Genomic DNA, 18,471 nt, shown 5'->3' on the forward strand with positions numbered 1-18,471 from the left:
CCAGCTATAACTTGTTCTATGTTTTCTCTTGTTTTGGCTAAATAATTTTAGTTCTTTCACTCAATCTTCCTACAACAAAAACTTGATACTATTCCTCATCTTGGGAGATCCTCTACTTATGTCTAGGTTTGTCAATTCCAAATGCCCTTCCAAAAATGTAAAACCAAGAACCTCTACAAGATCCCAGATGTGACCTGACCAAGACAGAGGGCAGTGAGATTGTCATCTTTCTTGTTGGGGGGCACCTCTTACTTTCAATCAGTTGGATTTTTATTTAGAACACAATGTTAAAGCTTCTAATGACATGTATATGGAGCATTCAGTTATTAAAAATATCTTCTTTTGTTCAACATTGCCAAATTTAAGTTGCAAAATGTTATAACATATAATCTCTAAATGTCATTAATTCAGACCTGTGATCTATAAATAGCCTGCCTAGTTAAATATCTACTCATATTTTAAGTAAGCTATATAAAGATGGAATTCAAATTTCATGATTCAAAAATTGTAGTGAGTTGGAAAAGGGATTTGAAACTGGAGTGTATATAATACTATAAAGGAGTAGATCTGGCTCCTTTAGTATAATTCAAAAATCACTAGATTTAACATCAAAAGAACCAAGTTTGAGTATTAGTTCTTATTCATTAGGTACTTATTCATTTACCTTAAGCAAGTTTCTTTATCAGTTTGTGCCTCCAAAATGGGAATAATATTTGCATTACTCATTCATCACAGTTTTTGTAAAGAAAAGATAATTAAATAAATCTAAGGTGATAAGTCCACTTTTTCTAAAAAGTCTAACTCCTTTAAATGAATCCATCCTGATGTGACAAGACAATAAAATGCTTAATACAGTTTACTTAAAGTCAAATTAGCATCTCACCTTAAAAATGATCAAGTCTTCTCCATCTAAAAATAATAACAGTTCCTTCCAACTGAAGGAAGATTTTTCTCTATATAAACATAATGGACCTTTTGGAAGATCCGGCAACAAAGCATCCTGAGATCTTTGATTGTAATCATTTATTTTAGAATTTGGTGCCATTTTGGAAATAATTCTGCAAAAGAAATCAATTAATATTATTAGGTTTGTATTTATACAGTGCATAATAAAAAGTGAAGCTTATTAGCTACTTTAACAAAAACAAACATAACCTGAAACAACATTTCCATGAAGACAGTTTTTTAATGCCCATCAATAGTTAACAATGTATTCTGCAAGATGCAGGTGCTTACTAAATATTTGAACACTGACACATAGGTCACAAAGGTCAAGAAATGGTAGGATTAAGAGTTGCTCTGTATGGGCCCCCCAGAGGGCAGAACTGGAAGCCAGAGGTAAACTAATGCAGGCTTAAGAAAAAACTTCCTCTTCATTCCAGTTATACAAGTGAAGAATGGGTTTCTTTTTGGGAGGTAAAAGATTCCTCCTCCTTAGTAAAGTACTTCAAACTAAGACTGAATGACTGTTTTCTCAGGGATGCTTTGGTGGATGGTTTATAACTCTGATGACATCAAATGAAGCATGAGTTGGGCTAATGTGGAATTTTCAATAAATATCAAGAAAAAATTTGTTGGTCTAAAAAAATTAAGCCAGGATTTCCAATAACTATGTATATCACAAATTAATTTAAAGGACACTAGGTGGTATAGTGGATGGAGGCAAGAAGAGGGGAGTTCAAATCTCATCTCAAGTACTTAAAGACTACATGACTGTGCAAGTCACCTAACCCCTAATAATACCTCCAAAAAATCATCAAGTTAATTTAAGAATTGGTTGTTACTTTAAAGGATTGTTCTTTTTTTCCTAATTCTTTAGTCAGAAAGAGCATAAGACAAGCTTCTACAACACTGAATGTAAAGGAAAAGAACAACTTGGGAAATCAGATGTAATATCTAGAGAAGTTTGGTGGGCAAAGAGCTCAGGGTTTTCCTTCCACAGCTGGTCCATGAGGAAACTTCTTCCCATACCTATGTCAAGACTCCTATAGACTTGCCAGAATCTGGATTATATGTAAGAGTTGGAAGGAAAGAAGAAGTAATGATATGCTTTGTAAAAGTTTGTAAAAGTTTCACAGTAGAATTCAACAAATTCAGAAAACATTGATTGAGCATCTATTACATGCTCAGCACTGGGGGAAAGATGTGGATATTAAGTATGATAATCTCTACTTTCAAGTCACCATAGCTGTGTGGCCTTAGGCAAGCTACTTAATCCCATTGATTTGCAAAAAAAAAAAAAAAAAAAGAAATCAGGATTAGACAGACTTTAGAGAAGGGTGGAAAGATTTGCACAAACTGAGTGAAGTGAGTAGAACCAAGAGAACACTGTACGCATTAACAATAATATTATGAGATGATCAACTGTGATGGATACAGCTTTTCTGAGCAGTTCAGAGATCAAGAACAACCCTGAGACACCTTCTATGGACAATGCCACCCACATCCAGAGGGGAAAAACTATGGAGTCTGAATAGAAAGGAACGCATACCATGTTCATGTTTTAAAAACTTCTTTTATGTTTTTCCTTTCTCATGTTTTTCCCGCCCTTAGTTCTAATTCCACTTTCACAACATGACTAATATGGAAATATGTTAAACACGAAAGTGTACAACTTTTACCAGACTGTTCACTTTATGGGGGGGAGTGGTAGAAAAATGTGGAACTCATAAATTTGCAAATGGATGATGTTGAAAAATTACTTTTGCATGTAATTGGAAAAATAAAATAAAATTTCAATTGAAAAAATGCCATGAGTAGGACCTTCAAAATATTTATAAATTCAAGATTTATTAAGAGACTGTTGAACATATTCATGTAGTCTAAGATGGGCAGATATAAATAATCACAAACAACAGAAATATCAAGTAGAATGGGATAAGTAAAAAGAGATACAGGTAGGAATACTGCTACGAGAAATAGGAGGGTAGGGCATACTCCATAGGCTTTTGATAGGCATAAATGGGAATAGGGAGCGCCCTTTCCAGGTACAGGCATGGCATGAGGAAAAGTCCAAAGTCTGAAGAGGACAGGACCAAGGGGATGTTGTGAAGCAGCTTTCAGCTCACCTCAAACACATGGGGTGAGATCTTTTAAGATAGACTGGCTTTCAGACAGCAGAGTAGAAACATGATCCAATTTTAAACACTGATTCATTTTCCCTCACTGGGGATATTTAAACAGAAGGCAGATAATCACAGAAACCTAGAGTTGGAATGCATCTGACATCTAGTTTCACGGAAGCCTCTGACCACTGGACTTGTCAGATATTATAGAGCAGAGGTATCAAAAACTCAGTGGTTTGCAAAACAATATTAAAATGCAATTGGTAAATGTTTAACAAAGTAAATAAAAATACAATATAGCATAATGTTCATGGCCCCCATTTCCATTTGAGGAGGTAGTTGGAGTTTCAATAGATACAATCCTGGGCCTAGAGTCAGGAAGACCTGAGTACTAGTTGTATGACCCTGGAAAAGTTATTTAACCTCTGTTTGCCTTAATCCACTAGAGAAACAAATGGAAAACCGCTCAGAATCTTTGCTCAAAAAAAAAAACAAAAACAACCCACAACCCATAAACAGTATGGTCCATGACCTAAAGAGTAAGATACAACTGAATTGCTAAACAATAACAAATTTGTTTTTGAGTTTTATACCACTTTTGTGGAAAATACTCTTTTCGGGGCTATTTGGAATAGATACACAATAATGTTGCTTCTAAATCTAGGAATCTATTATTCACTGATATTAGATAGATGCACTCTGGCCTCTTCTTTGAAAATTGATATAGATTAGAGTCACCATATGACTATTTTTACTCTTTATTATCATATAGATAGCACTCCATGAGTTTGTTGTAAAAAATGAACATATATTTTCTCACTAAAAGATGAATTCTAATATTGAAAAGGCATTTTCTGACAAATTAACAAATCAACAAATATGCATAAAATAATTATTATGTGCCAGGAGAGGGGAAAGGAAGAGATAAGGATATATTAGACAAAAATTCAGAGAGGAAGATTCAAATAAAACACTAAATGAAAGTTAGAGTGAACAGAATACAAAACTTTAACATCAGGATCACTATGTCAAAGTAAATAAAACACTGGAAATGGATTTAGTAAATGGATATAACCTTCTACAAAGTAGCAAACCTGGGAAAAAAAACAGGAATTGTCAATGCCAGAGGGGCTGAGAGAAGACAGGTACACTAACACAATATGGCTGGAAATGGAACCTGGTCCAACCATTCTGGACAACAGGGATGTGTGCAAGAAGGGACAGAATTGTTAACTCTTTGACCCAGCAATCCTATTGATGGACACATCCCAAGGTAGTAAAATTCCAGAGACAGAAGTCCAAAATAAGCCAAAATATTTACAGCAGCAACTTTGGACAACAAAGAACTAGAAAGCGTATGTCATTTGATTAAACAAACTGTGGTATACTGAGATAATATAATATCATTATACAGTAAAGATGAAATTATACATACACGCATATGTGTGTGTGTGTATATATTGTGTATGTATATAAATCACATTCTCAAAGCCTCAGTTTCTTTTCCTTTAAAATGATGTGGACTGAGTAGATAAAACTTGTTTATGGATTTAACGTTCTATGAAGTGAGTTGTACATAAGATAGAGGACCAAGATTCTGACATGCTTTACAAATAAGGTCCAGGATCTTAGGACACTGAGCAACTCAAAAGAAGACCCAGGTGATGTCTATTCCTTAAATTCCCTACCCATTTGTCACATTTAGAGGGGTTGCTGAAAGGGGAGCAAAAAGTGATTACAAGAGAACTGGGGAAGAAGCAGCTTGGTGATGCAGTAAATAAAGCACTGGCTGGTTTAATAGAGCACTGGCTGGTCCTGGAGTCAGGAGGACCTGAGTTCAATTTCAGCCTGAAACACTGAAAAATTACCTAGTTGTGTGACCTTGGGCAAATCACTTTACCCCTATTGCCTTGCCAACAAAAGAGAGGAAGCAGAAGAAGAAGAAGAAGAAGAAGAAGAAGAAGAAGAAGAAGAAGAAGATGAAGAGAAGAAGAAGGAGGAGGAAGAGAAGAAGAAGGAGGAGGAGGAAGAGAAGAAGAAAGAGGAGGAAGAGGAGGAGGAGGAGGAGGAGGAGAAGAAAGTGAAATAATTTTACAACCTAAAGCAGCAAAGAAGGTTGGCAGGAAAAGTCTGTTGCACCAGGGTGAGAGAGGAGTAGGATCCAGAGCAGACCAGGGTACAGACACCAGTACCAATGATTCAGCAGCTACATCCAGGTCTCAGGCCACAGGGGGGAAAGTGATTGAACAACTGGTCAGAAGGACATTACAGGGTACCTTTGCTAGCACTGAGGCAGGACTCTGTTGCTTTGCCCATACTCAATTCCTGGCCACAGTCCTGGGTTGCAGTCTCAGGGTGAAGGGAAGCACCAGCACACCAGAACAAATAGTCATATTGGAACAGGGGCTCTCTTCATAGTTCCAGTGCAGAAAAGAGTACTCATGGTCACTCACAGGGCAAAGCATGGGTCAGGAGATTAGCAAACACCACTTTAGAACAACTGAAAATTTACAGATCCCTAGAAATACCTCTTCAAACAGATGCACAAGATCCTTACAACATGGGAAAATATGCTCTCCAACCTGGAAATGGAACCCTATTTTAACAAAGAGTTAAAAGTCAAGAAATAGGTATGGAAAATAAGCAAACAATAACTGTAGAAAGTTACTGTGGTGATAAGGAAGATCAAAGCACACATTCAGAAGTTAACAAAATCAAAGCTCCTACATCCAAAGTCGCAAAGAAAAACATGAATTGGCTCAGGCCGTGGGAGAGCTTAAAAAGGATTTTGAAGATCAAGTCAGAGAGGTATAGGGAAAATTGGGAAGAGAAATGAAAGTGAAATCATGAAAATCATGAAAAAAGGATCAACAATTTTATAAAGACAAAAATACTGATGAAAGAGACACTTTAAAAAAAGACTAGTCAAATGGCAAAAGAGGTTCAAAAGTCAAAGAAGAGAAAAATGCCTTAAAAGCAGAATCAATCACATGAAATAAAACAGCACAAAAATTCACTGAAGGAAAAAACTCCTTAAAAAAGTAGAATTGGCCAAATGGAAAAGGAGATACAAAAGCTCACAGAAAATAAAAATTTCTTAAAAATTAGAATTGAGCAAATGGAAGCTAATGACTTTATGAGAAATCAAGAAACAATAAAACAAAACCAAAAGAATGAAAAAAATAGGAGGCAATGTAAAATATCTCAATGGAAAAATGATCTGGAAAACATATCCAGGAAAGGTTAACTTAAAAACTACTGAACTACCCAAAATCCATGATAAAAAAAGAGAGCATTAGACATCATCTTTCAGGAAATTTTCAAGGAAAACAGTCTTGATATTCCAGAACCAGAGGGTAAAATAGAAATAATCCACCAATTGCCTTCTAAAAGAGACCCTAAAATTAAAATTCCCAGGATCATTATGGCCAAATTATTGCAAACAGCCAGAAAGAAACCATTCAAGTACTGTGGAATCACAGTCAGAAAAACACAAGATTTGGTACTTTCTATATAACAGGATCAGAGACCTTGAAATATGATATTCTAGAGAGCAAAGGAAATAGGATTACAACAAAGAATACCTACCCATTAAAGCTGAATATAATGAAAGAAAAGATGAACATTCAAAAAATAGAGGACTTTCTAGCATTTTTGATGTAAAGACCAGAGCTGATTAAACATTTTTCAATACAATGGTTCAAATATAAGACTCAAGAGAAACATAAAAAGGTTAACATGAAAGGGAAATCACTGTTTATATTCCTACATGGGAAGATGATATTGGTAACTCATAAGAACTTTCTCATTATTAGGGCAGTATAAGGAGTAAATATAGACAGAGAAGGTGATATGAAGGGATGATATCTAAAAAAATAAAATTAAGGAGTGAGAGAGGAGTGTACTAGGAGAAAAAGAGAGAGGTAGTTGAGTAAATTATCTCACAAAAAGAGATAATTAAAAGCTTTTACATTAAAGGGGAAGGGAGGAGGGATATGATGGAGGAAGTGAGTGAATCATAATTTCATCAGAACTGGCTCAAGGAAGGAATAATATACACACTCAATTAAGTAAAGAAATATAACTTACCCTACTGTAAAGTAAGAGGGGAAGGATGTATGAGAAGTGGAGTGGTGAAACAATGGAGGGCAGATTGAAAAAGGGAGTAGTCAAAAGCAAAACACTTAAGAAAGGACAGGGTGAAAGGAGAAAGAGAATAAAATAAAGCAGGGGAATAGGATGGAGAGAAATAGCAATGGTGACTGTAAAAAAAATTTGAGGAAAATATCTCTAACAGCCTCATTTCTCAAATATATGGAGAACTACTGAGTCAAATTTAAAAAAGTAAGAGCTATTCCCCAATTGATAAATGCTCAAAAGACACAGTTTTTAGATGAAGTAATCAAAACTAGTTATAGCCATATGAAAGAATGTTTTAACTTGGTATTGATTGAAGAAATGCAAATTAAAACAATTCTGAGGTACTACCTCATACCTGTTAGATTGACTTGTAAGACAAAAAATGAAAATGACAAATATTGGAAGGGATGTGGGAGAATGAGACCTAAATGCACTGTTGGTAGAGTTGTGAACTAATTCTGCCATTCCATAGAGCACTTTGGAACTATGCCCAAAGGGCTATAAAAACACACATATTCTTTGATGCAGCAATACTACTACTAGGTCTGGATCCCAAAAGAGATAAAAAACAAAAGGAAAAGGACCTATATGTATAAAGATATTTATGGCAGCTTTTTTTCTGGAAAAAAGAAATTGAAAATAGAGGGGATGCCCATTGATTGGGAAATGGTTAAACAATTGTGGTATGTAATTAAGTAGGAATACTATTGTGTTCTAAAAAATGATGTGAAGGATGCTCTCAAAATACCTAGAAAGATTTACATGTACTGATGCAAACTGAAATGTACTGTGTACAAATAATACGAATACTGTAAAATGATCAGCTGTGAATGACTTAGCTATTCTCAGCAATACAATTATCCAAGACAACTCTGAAGGATTTAGGCTGAAAAATGCTAACCATCCCCAGATAAATAAGTGATCCTGTCTGAATACAGATTGAAGAATCCTTTTATTACTTTGTTTTTCCTGAGGGTTTTTTGCTTGGTTCTATTTTCTTTCACAATGTGACTAACATAGAAATGTTTTGCATGACTACATAGGTACAAACTATATCAAATTATTTGCCATCTCAATAAGGAGGGTTTAGAGGATGAAGAGAACATGAACTCAAAGTTTTAAAAGTGAATACTAAAAATTGTTTTTACATATAATTGCAAAAATAAAATAATAATTTTTTTTAAAAAAGTAATTACAATTCCCAGAGGGGACCTAAAGGAATATTAGGGAATGCTTAACATGATTGTTCATGTATAATCTTTATCAGATTACTTGCTGAATTGGAGAAGGGGGAGGGAAAGAGTCAAATTTAGAATTCAAAATGTTACAAAAAATGAATGTTGAAACTATCTTTGCATGTAATTCCTGGAACTAGACACAGAATTAATATTTATTTTGGAATAGAACCCAGATTAGAGAGGGCATGAAGGCAGATAGAAATTGTGATCAAACTACTTATCACCCACACCTGCCAGTCATGTCTGGAGCATAGGTTGGAAGATCAGGTTTTGTTTTAGTCTCACTTTTTGGCAGAGCAGTGCTTACCTGTACTATGGAGCTTCCTCCAACAGTCAAAAACAGACCTCATTAAAAAAAAATCTGACTAGAAGTTAGGGCAGCTGACCTTGTTTCTGAATTTTCTTTTCTATTTTCTTTTTTTTTTTTAAGTTTTTGCAAGTCAATGGGGTTGAGCAGCTTGCCCAGGGCCACACAGCTGGGTAATTATTAAGTGTCTGAGTCTGCATTTGAACCCAGGTACTCCTGACTCCAGGGTCAGTGATCTATCCTCTGTGCCACCTAGCTGCCCCTCTGAATCTTTTTTAAAAGGAACCTTAAAAAACTGTTGCTATGTATACACCACCTTCTCAAAGACTCTTTTGTCTTACTTCCTGGCTCTCTACTATGGTTCAGATTAGTAAAGCTGCCAGTTAGCTTACTTTCAGAGAGATGATGGCACATTATTTTAACATCAGAATAAATGCATTATGCCAATGAAAGTCTCTCACAGAGCCCAATCCATGAGGAATCGGCTTTGCTTCTATGTTTTTGTCTTCACAAAATTTCACAAAAAAATTACTGCCATGAATATTCTACAATATGTAGGAACCTATTTTGTGTTTTTAATTTTAGGGGATATATTTCCAAAGGGGGTGGCGGGGGCGGGGAATCTCAAGGTCAGAGTATGGACATTTTAGTCATTTTCATTACATAATTTCAAATTGCTTTCCAAAATAATTGGATTTTTAAAAACATCTGTGAGCAGTATGCTAGAAGTAGTAGAAACATAAAGTTTGAATCCAATGTGGTCTAAACTAAAACTCTGATGAAGAATGTGATCTAGCAGGAGAATACAACACCAATACAGATACCTATTAACATACAAACACATTAGTTACAAATCCAAGTTAGCCACTATAAGTTCCAAATCCATCAAAATGACTTCTCAAGGATCTAGCTTTCATCCTAAACATCTCCAATTCCCACAGATGACTTCCATCTTATGGAGTTCTTGGCTTACTGGGGATTCAAGGTCCCTGCATACTGGGTATTCAGAACTACAATGAAGTAAAGAATCACTTATTTATAATCTTCCTAATAGATTAACTTTAAAGCATGACTCCAGTTTTAGATTATTATAATGCTTTCTGTACTTTGCATGATTTAATTAACTTTGCTATACTCATAATCAATTTTTATGTCTTCCTTACATGTAAAATAAAAGAACCATACCAGTTGTTAGGTCTCTCAATTCTCTATAATCGTACATATAGCCCCACTCTGAACTCTTTTGGCAAGACTATCCTCTGGGAATCCAGGCAAGAGAGGTAATATGAGGCAATCCAGGGAATGGGAATGGTAACTAGCCTATAGATCAATCATATACATTACTATGGTATTGCTAATGATGATTCTCATATTTCTAAAGCTATTTAAGACTTACAAAGCATTTTTCCCACAAGCCTATGAAGTTTAAGTATCATTAGTTATATTTTATTGATGAGGAAACTGAGAGACAAGTAGAGTGACTTGCCCAAGACCACAGTGTTAAATTTGAAATTTTGTCACAGGTCTCCTGATTAATAAGTCATCCTACAATCTCCATGTTGTCTCTCCATGGCAAAAGAACCCCAGGCATGAAAAGAGGAGAGAAATGAGGACTTCAGTAGTGGGAACCCAGAAGGCTGAGGTCACAGAAAAAAAAAAAAACCCTTTAGATTACAAACACCGGAGGCATAAGAAATCTGGGGCACAGAGAGAGACAGAGAGGCACAGGGAGAAACTGGACAAAGAGAACAGTACACTAGGGAAAAGGAACTCATAGGAGAACCAACAAACATTTAGAATTTGAAGGAGCCTGAAAAGTTATCTTTCTGCTTGAGGGATTCTTAACCTAAGGACCATTGACTCTGGATAGATTACCGGGGGCCCATGAACTTGAAAATAAAACTACATCTTTACTGTTACTACCCTCCACTTGACGGGGAGGGCCGAGGGGGGGGGGCGGGGATGGCCGAGGGGGGACGGGACGGGCAGGATCGAGAGGGGACGGGACGGGGAGGCCCAGGGGGGGACGGGAAGGGCAGGGCCGAGGGGGGACGGGACGGGCAGGGTCGAGGGGGGTCGGGACGGGGAGGGTCGAGAGGGGACGGGACGGGCAGGGCCGAGGGGGGACGGGACGGGCAGGGCCGAGGGGGGACGGGACGGGGAGGGCCGAGGGGGGACGGGACGGGGCGGGGAGGGCCGAGAGGGGTCGGGACGGGGCGGGGAGGGCCGAGGGGGTCGGGACGGGGAGGGCCGAGAGGGGTCGGGACCGGGAGGGCCGAGGGGGTCGGGACGGGGAGGGCCGAGGGGGTCGGGACGGGGAGGGCCGAGGGGGGACGGGACGGGCAGGGCCGAGAGGGGTCGGGACGGGGCGGGGAGGGCCGAGGGGGTCGGGACGGGGAGGGCCGAGGGGGTCGGGACGGGACGGGGAGGGCCGAGAGGGGTCGGGACGGGGCGGGGAGGGCCGAGGGGGTCGGGACGGGGCGGGGAGGGCCGAGGGGGTCGGGACGGGGCGGGGAGGGTCAGAGGGGGGACGGGACGGGGAGGGCCGAGGGGGTCGGGACGGGGCGGGGAGGGCCGAGGGGGGACGGGACGGGACGGGCAGGGCCGAGGGGGGACGGGACGGGGAGGGCCGAGGGGGGACGGGACGGGGAGGGCCGAGGGGGTCGGGACGGGGCGGGGAGGGCCGAGGGGGGACGGGACGGGACGGGCAGGGCCGAGGGGGGACGGGACGGGACGGGCAGGGCCGAGGGGGGACGGGACGGGACGGGCAGGGCCGAGGGGGGACGGGACGGGACGGGCAGGGCCGAGGGGGGACGGGACGGGGAGGGCCGAGGGGGTCGGGACGGGCAGGGCCGAGGGGGGTCGGGACGGGCAGGGCCGAGGGGGTCGGGACGGGAGGCCCGGGCGCTGCGGCCCCTTACCGCCTCCGGCTGCCGTGCGGCCTGCGAGCGGCCCGAGCCCGGGGAGAGTGCGGGATGAGGAGCCTCTTCTGCCCCCCAGGCTCTGCCAGGAGAAGGGGCGGGGCGGGGGCGGAGCGGGGGCGGGGCCTGCAGGGAACCGCTATCTTCCCTCCCCGCCCCCTCGCTCCGGCCCTGTGGCCACAGACCCGGAGGGGACGAGCCTCCTTTACGTCATCACTACGCGACGCCAGGGAACGCCCGGAAGCGCCTGCGGGCGAGCCCCCAGAGCTCCTGCAAGCCCTCTCCAGCTTTGACCTTGACTCGGGAGAAAAGGGAAAAGCACTGACACAAGGTAACCCTTCTCTTCCCCCTGGAGGCCCCGACATAAATAACAACAGCAATAATGACCTGTAGGCAAGCTTTAATATACAGTATCTCTGGAGAGAACAAAGACAAAACTGACAAAAGCCACATTTCTATGGTAGGAAATGTACAAAACCCCAGAAAAAGTCACTCTAAAGGTCAAAGAAATCGGACCTTCGAGCTGGTGCTGGTGCTGTCCACAGAGGCAGGCCTCCTGCTCAGATGCTCAGAGGAGAAGGAGGAGGGACATCCCCCCACTCCAAGGGGGACAGGTACTGGCCGCTAGCACAGATCAGTCATATACATTTCTTTGGTACTGCTGCTGCTGATTCTCATATTTCTACATTACAAAGCATTCTTCCCACAACCCTATTCAGAGAAACACCCCAAAGCTGATACATTCTTCTCCCTGACCCCAAGTCAGAGACACAGGGGGCCGGAGATCAGGGGTGAGCCCTCCCCTGCCTTCCCCACCCCCCCACCCTGCCCATAGTTCACCTCCAACCTGTCTGCCTCCAAAATGAGAACTATAACTAACCAACCTCACCAGAGAGCCTCTTGTGTGTCCCCCTGTTCTCCTTTTTCACCAAACTCACATGATAAAGTGCTCTCTCTCTTTACTAAAGCAACCCCTCTTCCAGTGGAGCCCATTTTCTCCGGTCTTCTCCAAAGGTAGCCCCCTCCATCATCCTCACTTTATTTTTGTTTGTTTTTTTTTTTACTAGGCAATGGGATTAAGTGACTTGCCCAAGGTCACACAGCTAGGTAAGTATTGTACTCCTGACTCCACTTCACCACCTAGCCACCCCTCTTTAGTTTATTTTTAATCTCTCCCTCTCAACTAGCTAATTTCCTAAAGCATACATACATACATGCAAACATGGCCATGTCTCTCCACATTCTAAAGAGAACAAAAGACAAAACAAAAACACCTCAATCCTTTTGTAATCAAACTCCTAAAAAAAAGTTTACCATGTATCATCACTTTATCCCCTTCCATTCTCTTCTTAATCCTTTACAAGAAGTTTGTGGAATGTTCCAGGAGAACTAGCACCTCTGGTGAGAGCTTGGTCAGACCTTTTCAGGACTTGCTCATGCACCTTTTTTTTTTACTGGCACCCAACTTTTACCTGTGACACCATGAAGCTGTAGCATGTAGCAGTCTCACTCTATAAATCATCTTAGCAGACAGGCTAAAGCACTTTGAGGGTAACCAAGGGGCCTCACACTCACCTGTGAGTTAGGGAGGTGTATGTGAAGACTCCCTCAGGTGAATGGTCAGGAGAGAACAATTTATTACAAAGCCACAAAGTCAGTTAAAGTTGGCATTTGGAGCTTGGAGCACCTGGAGCTTAGATTGGCTATCAGCAGTCATCTTTTGACACTACGCTTCCATGATTCTGGGAGAGAGACGGAGACTGATGACTGTGCAAATCTTCCTGGCTTAAATTCAATTCACCTTCCTGATGATCTTGGTCTTTGAAAATAAGGACAAATAATAATCTGTTTTCTGACCTTATTACTCTAAACCTCCTCTTTCCAAAATTACTAAATATCTCCAATGACCTTTTCTCACTCCTCATTCTTTTTGACATTCTTCTGACTAAGATGATAGATAGTGGCATAGAAACGTTGAGTGAGGTCTTTTTAGTTTTCTTTTCTTTAGAATATGGAGAGATATAGACATGTTTCTATACTATAGGAAATTAGCCAGCAGAGAGGGAGAGAATGAAAATAAACTAGAGTAGGGATGATGGAAGGGAGTATCTTATGGATGAGATAGAAGAAAATGGACTAGACTTGAAGAGTGGTTAGTTCTAGTAAGGAGCACTTCATCATGTGACACTGGTGAAAGAGGAGAATGGAGGAAGATACACACTTCTCCTTGACTATCTTTTGACACTTAGTCCCTCCTCCTTGATACTCTGGATTTGGGGAATATTTATACTTTCCTGGTTCTCCTCCCACCTATCTAATTACTCCTCTGTCTCCTTTGCTGGTTTCTCATCTAGTTTGTGCCATAAGACTAGGCTTTACACAGGACTTAAATCAACTCTGGACTCTCTTCTATTCCCCTCTATACTATTTCATTGGCTACCATAGATTTAATTATCCTTCACTAGGTAGATTGTTCTCAAGTCTGCTTATCCTGACCCAAATTCTCTGCTGACCTCCAATCTTGCACTAGATACCCAAATAGATATCTCAAACTCACTATGTCCATAACAGAACCCATGATCTTTTCCTTATACATTCTCCTCTACCCATTCCCTACCCCACCTTCCCTATTACTGTAGAAGACAACACTATCCTATCAACACCAAAAGGGTCCCAACCTAGCAGTCATTCTGGATTCTTCATTCTCTCTTTCACCATACCTTCATATCCAAGCTATTTTCAAATTCTGTCAATTTAACTTTTGCATTATCTCTGGATATGCCCCTTTCTTTGCTCATGATCACCTCACACCTGGACTACTGTAATAGTCTGCTAGTGAGTCTGACTCGTGTTTCCCCACTCCAATCCATCTTCCATTTAGTCAACAAAGTGAGTTGCCTAAAGCACAAGTCCTGTCATGACACGTCACCTCACTCCCTACCCAATAAACTCTCTTAGCTTCCAGTTGCCGCCAGGATCAAATATACAATTCTCTGCTTATCATGCAAAATTTGTAACCTAGCTCCCTTCTTAAATTTTATTTCCCAACATGTGCTCTTTAATCTAGTGACCCTGGTTTTCAATAAACAGAACACTCCATCTCTCTGCTTGGCATTTTCTTTAATTGTCTACCATGGTTGGAATGTGCTCTCCCCCATCCTGCCTTTTTCTGACCATTCAACAACTTTAATTGTGAGATCTACATAAATTTTTGTGTACATTGTCATTTGAATGACAGTTTTATTTGCATTCATTAATTTTTCTAATACAATTTGAGTCATTCACAATTTGATTATTAAATGTATAGCATCAAGGGGAGAATTTCTTTTTGGATGTAACCTGCGATTTCAGTTGTTATTTAAACTCAGAAAATTCCCCATTCCAGTGAAAAAAAGTTATCTCTTGCTTTGTAATTTAGAATCATTGTGTAGAAAATGTTAATGTTAATAGTTTCACACAATTTTTAACACAAAGTAGGCACTTAAAAGTTTGACTGCTAATGAGCAGCTTTGGGGATTGGAAAAAAGCATGGGATCATGAGAAATGCTGCATATTATTTTACTGACTTGATATATCTGTTTAGGCAAATTGCACTATAAAATTTTTTTGACAATGGAAACAGATATTAAACATCTACCTTGTTCAAAGTTCTCTTGGACATTTAGGGAGGTAGAAAAGAAAAATAAGACTAGTTTAGTGTGGAATATGAGATTTCGGGGGGCAGATAACCTTGTTTCATTTAATTGATTTAGAAATGCTTCCAAGAGAAATACATAAGTTTCCAAGCAGCATATTGAGCTAATTTCATTAAGTATAGTTGTATACTTTTAGTGTTCTTCCTCTCTTCCCCTCCACTCCCCACCCCCCTCTTTTCAAGGGCAACTAGGTGTCACAGAGGATAGAGCACTAGACTTAGAATCAGGAAGATCTGAATTCAAATCCAGCCTCAGAAGCTTAGTAGCTATGAGACCCTGGGCAAATGATCTTGTTTGATTCAGTTCCTTATCTATAAAGTGAAAAGGAGATGGATGTGTCTTTGCCGTGATGCAAGTGGGAACATGAAGAGTTAAACAGGCCTGAAAATGTAACAGTAACTTTTTCAACATGCTGTATCCTACAAAATGTCTCATCTTCTAAAGTCCTTATCTACAAAAAGGATTGAAATGCACAACATTCAAGCAACAGAGGAAGTGAGGTTTAGTTTTTAAGAAGTCACTCAAATTCTTTCCTTTACATCCTTTCTGGCATCCATACATTGAAAGTATTCGCATCTGCTGAGAGATCTTGAACTAGAAAGGGCTTCATTTCATGCTGGGTCTTTCAAATGCCTATCATGGCAAAAATAACTTTTAGCTCGTGTTTTAAAAATGAAACTATAAAATAATTAAAATACATTATATCTTTTCTGGCCAAGATGGCAGAGAGAAACCAGGCACTGTGCTAAGGTCTCCTGATTTCCCCTCAGAAATAACATGAAAGAAACTTCTTAAAAGAAATTTGATTGACAAAACTCAGAAACAGAAACTAGGAGAAGAACATCTACCAACAAGGTCTGTCTCAGGGGACTGTGGGTGAACCAGGAGTGGAGAGCAGGGACAGTAGTGGGGTGATGCCAGGGGACTGGCCTTAGCCAGGGAGGCTTTGGCTGTGGAAGTGGCAGTTCCTTGGACCAAACTTAGCCAAAGAAACTTTGGCTGTGAGAGCAGAGGTGTGGGGAGCCAGAGTTCCAGCACAGAGAGTTGCAAAGGCTGTATATTGATCCTCTTGGCTATGGGCATGAGCTCCATAGTTTCAGTGAGCCCTCTTCCCAGAACAAACCCTAGTAACAGGCCCTCACCCCAGGGCCCAGTCACATTGTTCAAGATTAACAATATCCACCTGTGCCCCCTACTTCCTCCAGGCCTAGGGAGAGTGCCTCAAATCAAAGTCACAGACATGCCAGAGAAAGTTTCTAGCCTCCCCTACTGTCTGGTGCACTTGGAGTTGCTAAATTCAGTCAGCAAAACCTGAAGGGTTTTCAAAACCAAAGGTCTTTGAAAAAGCTCCTCCCCCAATACAAGATCCTAGGAACATAAAGATCAGCAACTGGGGGGGGGGGGATCCATTGAAAATTACTTTTAAGGCAATGATCCTAACTCGAGAGATCCAGAACTTCTGAGGGGAATATGAATTGGTCTCGAACACAGAAACACTTACTTGAAGAAATCAGGAAGGAATTTAAAAATCAATTGGAAAAATTGGGAAAGGAAACTCAAGAGAAAATTAACACCTTGAAAGAAAAAATTAACATCTGACAACATGAAAACAAATCCTTAGCAAACACAAGTGGACAAATTCAGAAAAAGAAAATAATTCTCTCAAATCCTCGATTGCAGAAGTACAAAAAGAAAATAATTTTCTAAAAACTACAATTGGGCAAATGGAAAACCCCTTCAAAAATAAGTGACCTATTGGAAAAAGAGTTGCAAAAGGTAAATGAAAAAAATTCTTTGCTGAAAAAAATGAAGAAATCTGTGGAAACTAATGACTTCATGAGTCAAGAAGAATATGTTAAACAAAACCAAAAACTCAAAACCCATGAGACAACAAGAATCTGTTAAACAAGGCCACAAATGAAAAAATAGCAGAAAATGTAAAATACCTCATTGGCAAAACACTGACCTCAAGATTAGATCCAGAAGAGATAACTTAAGAATCAATAAGCTAGGATAGGGGTAGGGTGGGGCCAAGATGGCGACAAGAGTGAATCTTGTCTTAGGCTCTCTCTCATAAATCTTCGAAACTAAGGACTCTAACTACATTTTTGAGAGACAGAACCCACAGAGGGACCAAGTGAGGCAGTTCTCCTACTCTAGGTAACCTGGAAAAGAGCAGAAAGACTCTGCTCCCCCAGGGTCAGAGGGGCAGCCCACCAGAGGGGTGGCCCACCAGAGCCAAAGAACTTCAGCCTCCCGGAGGCAGCTCCAGGGTGCTGGGAGCTGCAGCTCACAACGGTGGTGGGGGGGGGGGGTTCCTGACCTACACCCTCTGGAGCACCAGGCACAAATTGGGGGAACAGCTGGGGGACTTCTGCCAGAGCGAGCATGTGAAGCCCAGCCCTTAGGTCACACAGTGATCAGCAAGGCCAAGGCAGGAAACAGAAGCAGGTGGAGCTGGTATGCAGTAGCCTCCAGAGCATGAGCCAACTGAACCTAGGGAGGGGAGTAAAGAGAGAGAGTAAAGGCAGAGCTCTGCCCCTGGAACAGGACATTGGGGTTCTGACCACATTCAGATCCTGAGGGCAGTCTAGGCCCCCCATAGAATAGAAGGGCCCCCCAACATTAGCCCCATGGAAGAGGGGGGTGCATATGGTCATTCACAGACTGGGAGGGAGGACAGAGCCTCACACACTGAGACCCTTGTGGGAGTGTCCCAAAACCTCAGGAAGCAACCCAAATACAGGCTTAGGCTGGGAAAATGAGCAAGCAGAGAAAAAAAGAGGAACAACATTGAGAAATACATTATCTATGATACCAAAAAGAATCAATACACTTGGTGTGAAGATGAAGAAGCACAAGCTCCTGCATCTAAAGACTCCAAAAAAAACAGAAATTGTGCTCAGGCTGTGACAGAGCTCAAAAAAGACTTTGAAAATCAAATGAGGGAGTTAGAAGAAAAACTGGGAAAAGAAATGAGAGAGATTCAGGAAAAACATGAAAATGAAGTCAGTAGCTTAGTCAAGGAAATCCATAAAAAATGCTGAAGAAAATAGTATGCTAAAAACCAGCTTAGGTCAAATGGATGAAACAGTTCAAAAAATT

At 40.8% G+C, this 18,471-nt stretch overlaps 1 protein-coding gene across 2 annotated transcripts in view; it reads right to left on the reverse strand.

Annotated features, from left to right (window-relative positions):
- The window catches only part of ACOX3 (acyl-CoA oxidase 3, pristanoyl), a 272,680-nt gene that overhangs the window by 80,388 nt on the left and 173,821 nt on the right, over positions 1-18,471 (reverse strand). For both annotated transcript variants that reach the window (XM_074229850.1, XM_074229851.1), the window contains exon 8: positions 884-1,058. In XM_074229850.1, the coding sequence (XP_074085951.1) occupies positions 884-1,058 (175 nt within the window). The remainder of the gene's footprint in view (positions 1-883; positions 1,059-18,471) is intronic.

The sequence above is a fragment of the Macrotis lagotis genome, chromosome 3, assembly GCF_037893015.1.
Source record: "Macrotis lagotis isolate mMagLag1 chromosome 3, bilby.v1.9.chrom.fasta, whole genome shotgun sequence".
Taxonomy (NCBI): domain Eukaryota; kingdom Metazoa; phylum Chordata; class Mammalia; order Peramelemorphia; family Peramelidae; genus Macrotis; species Macrotis lagotis.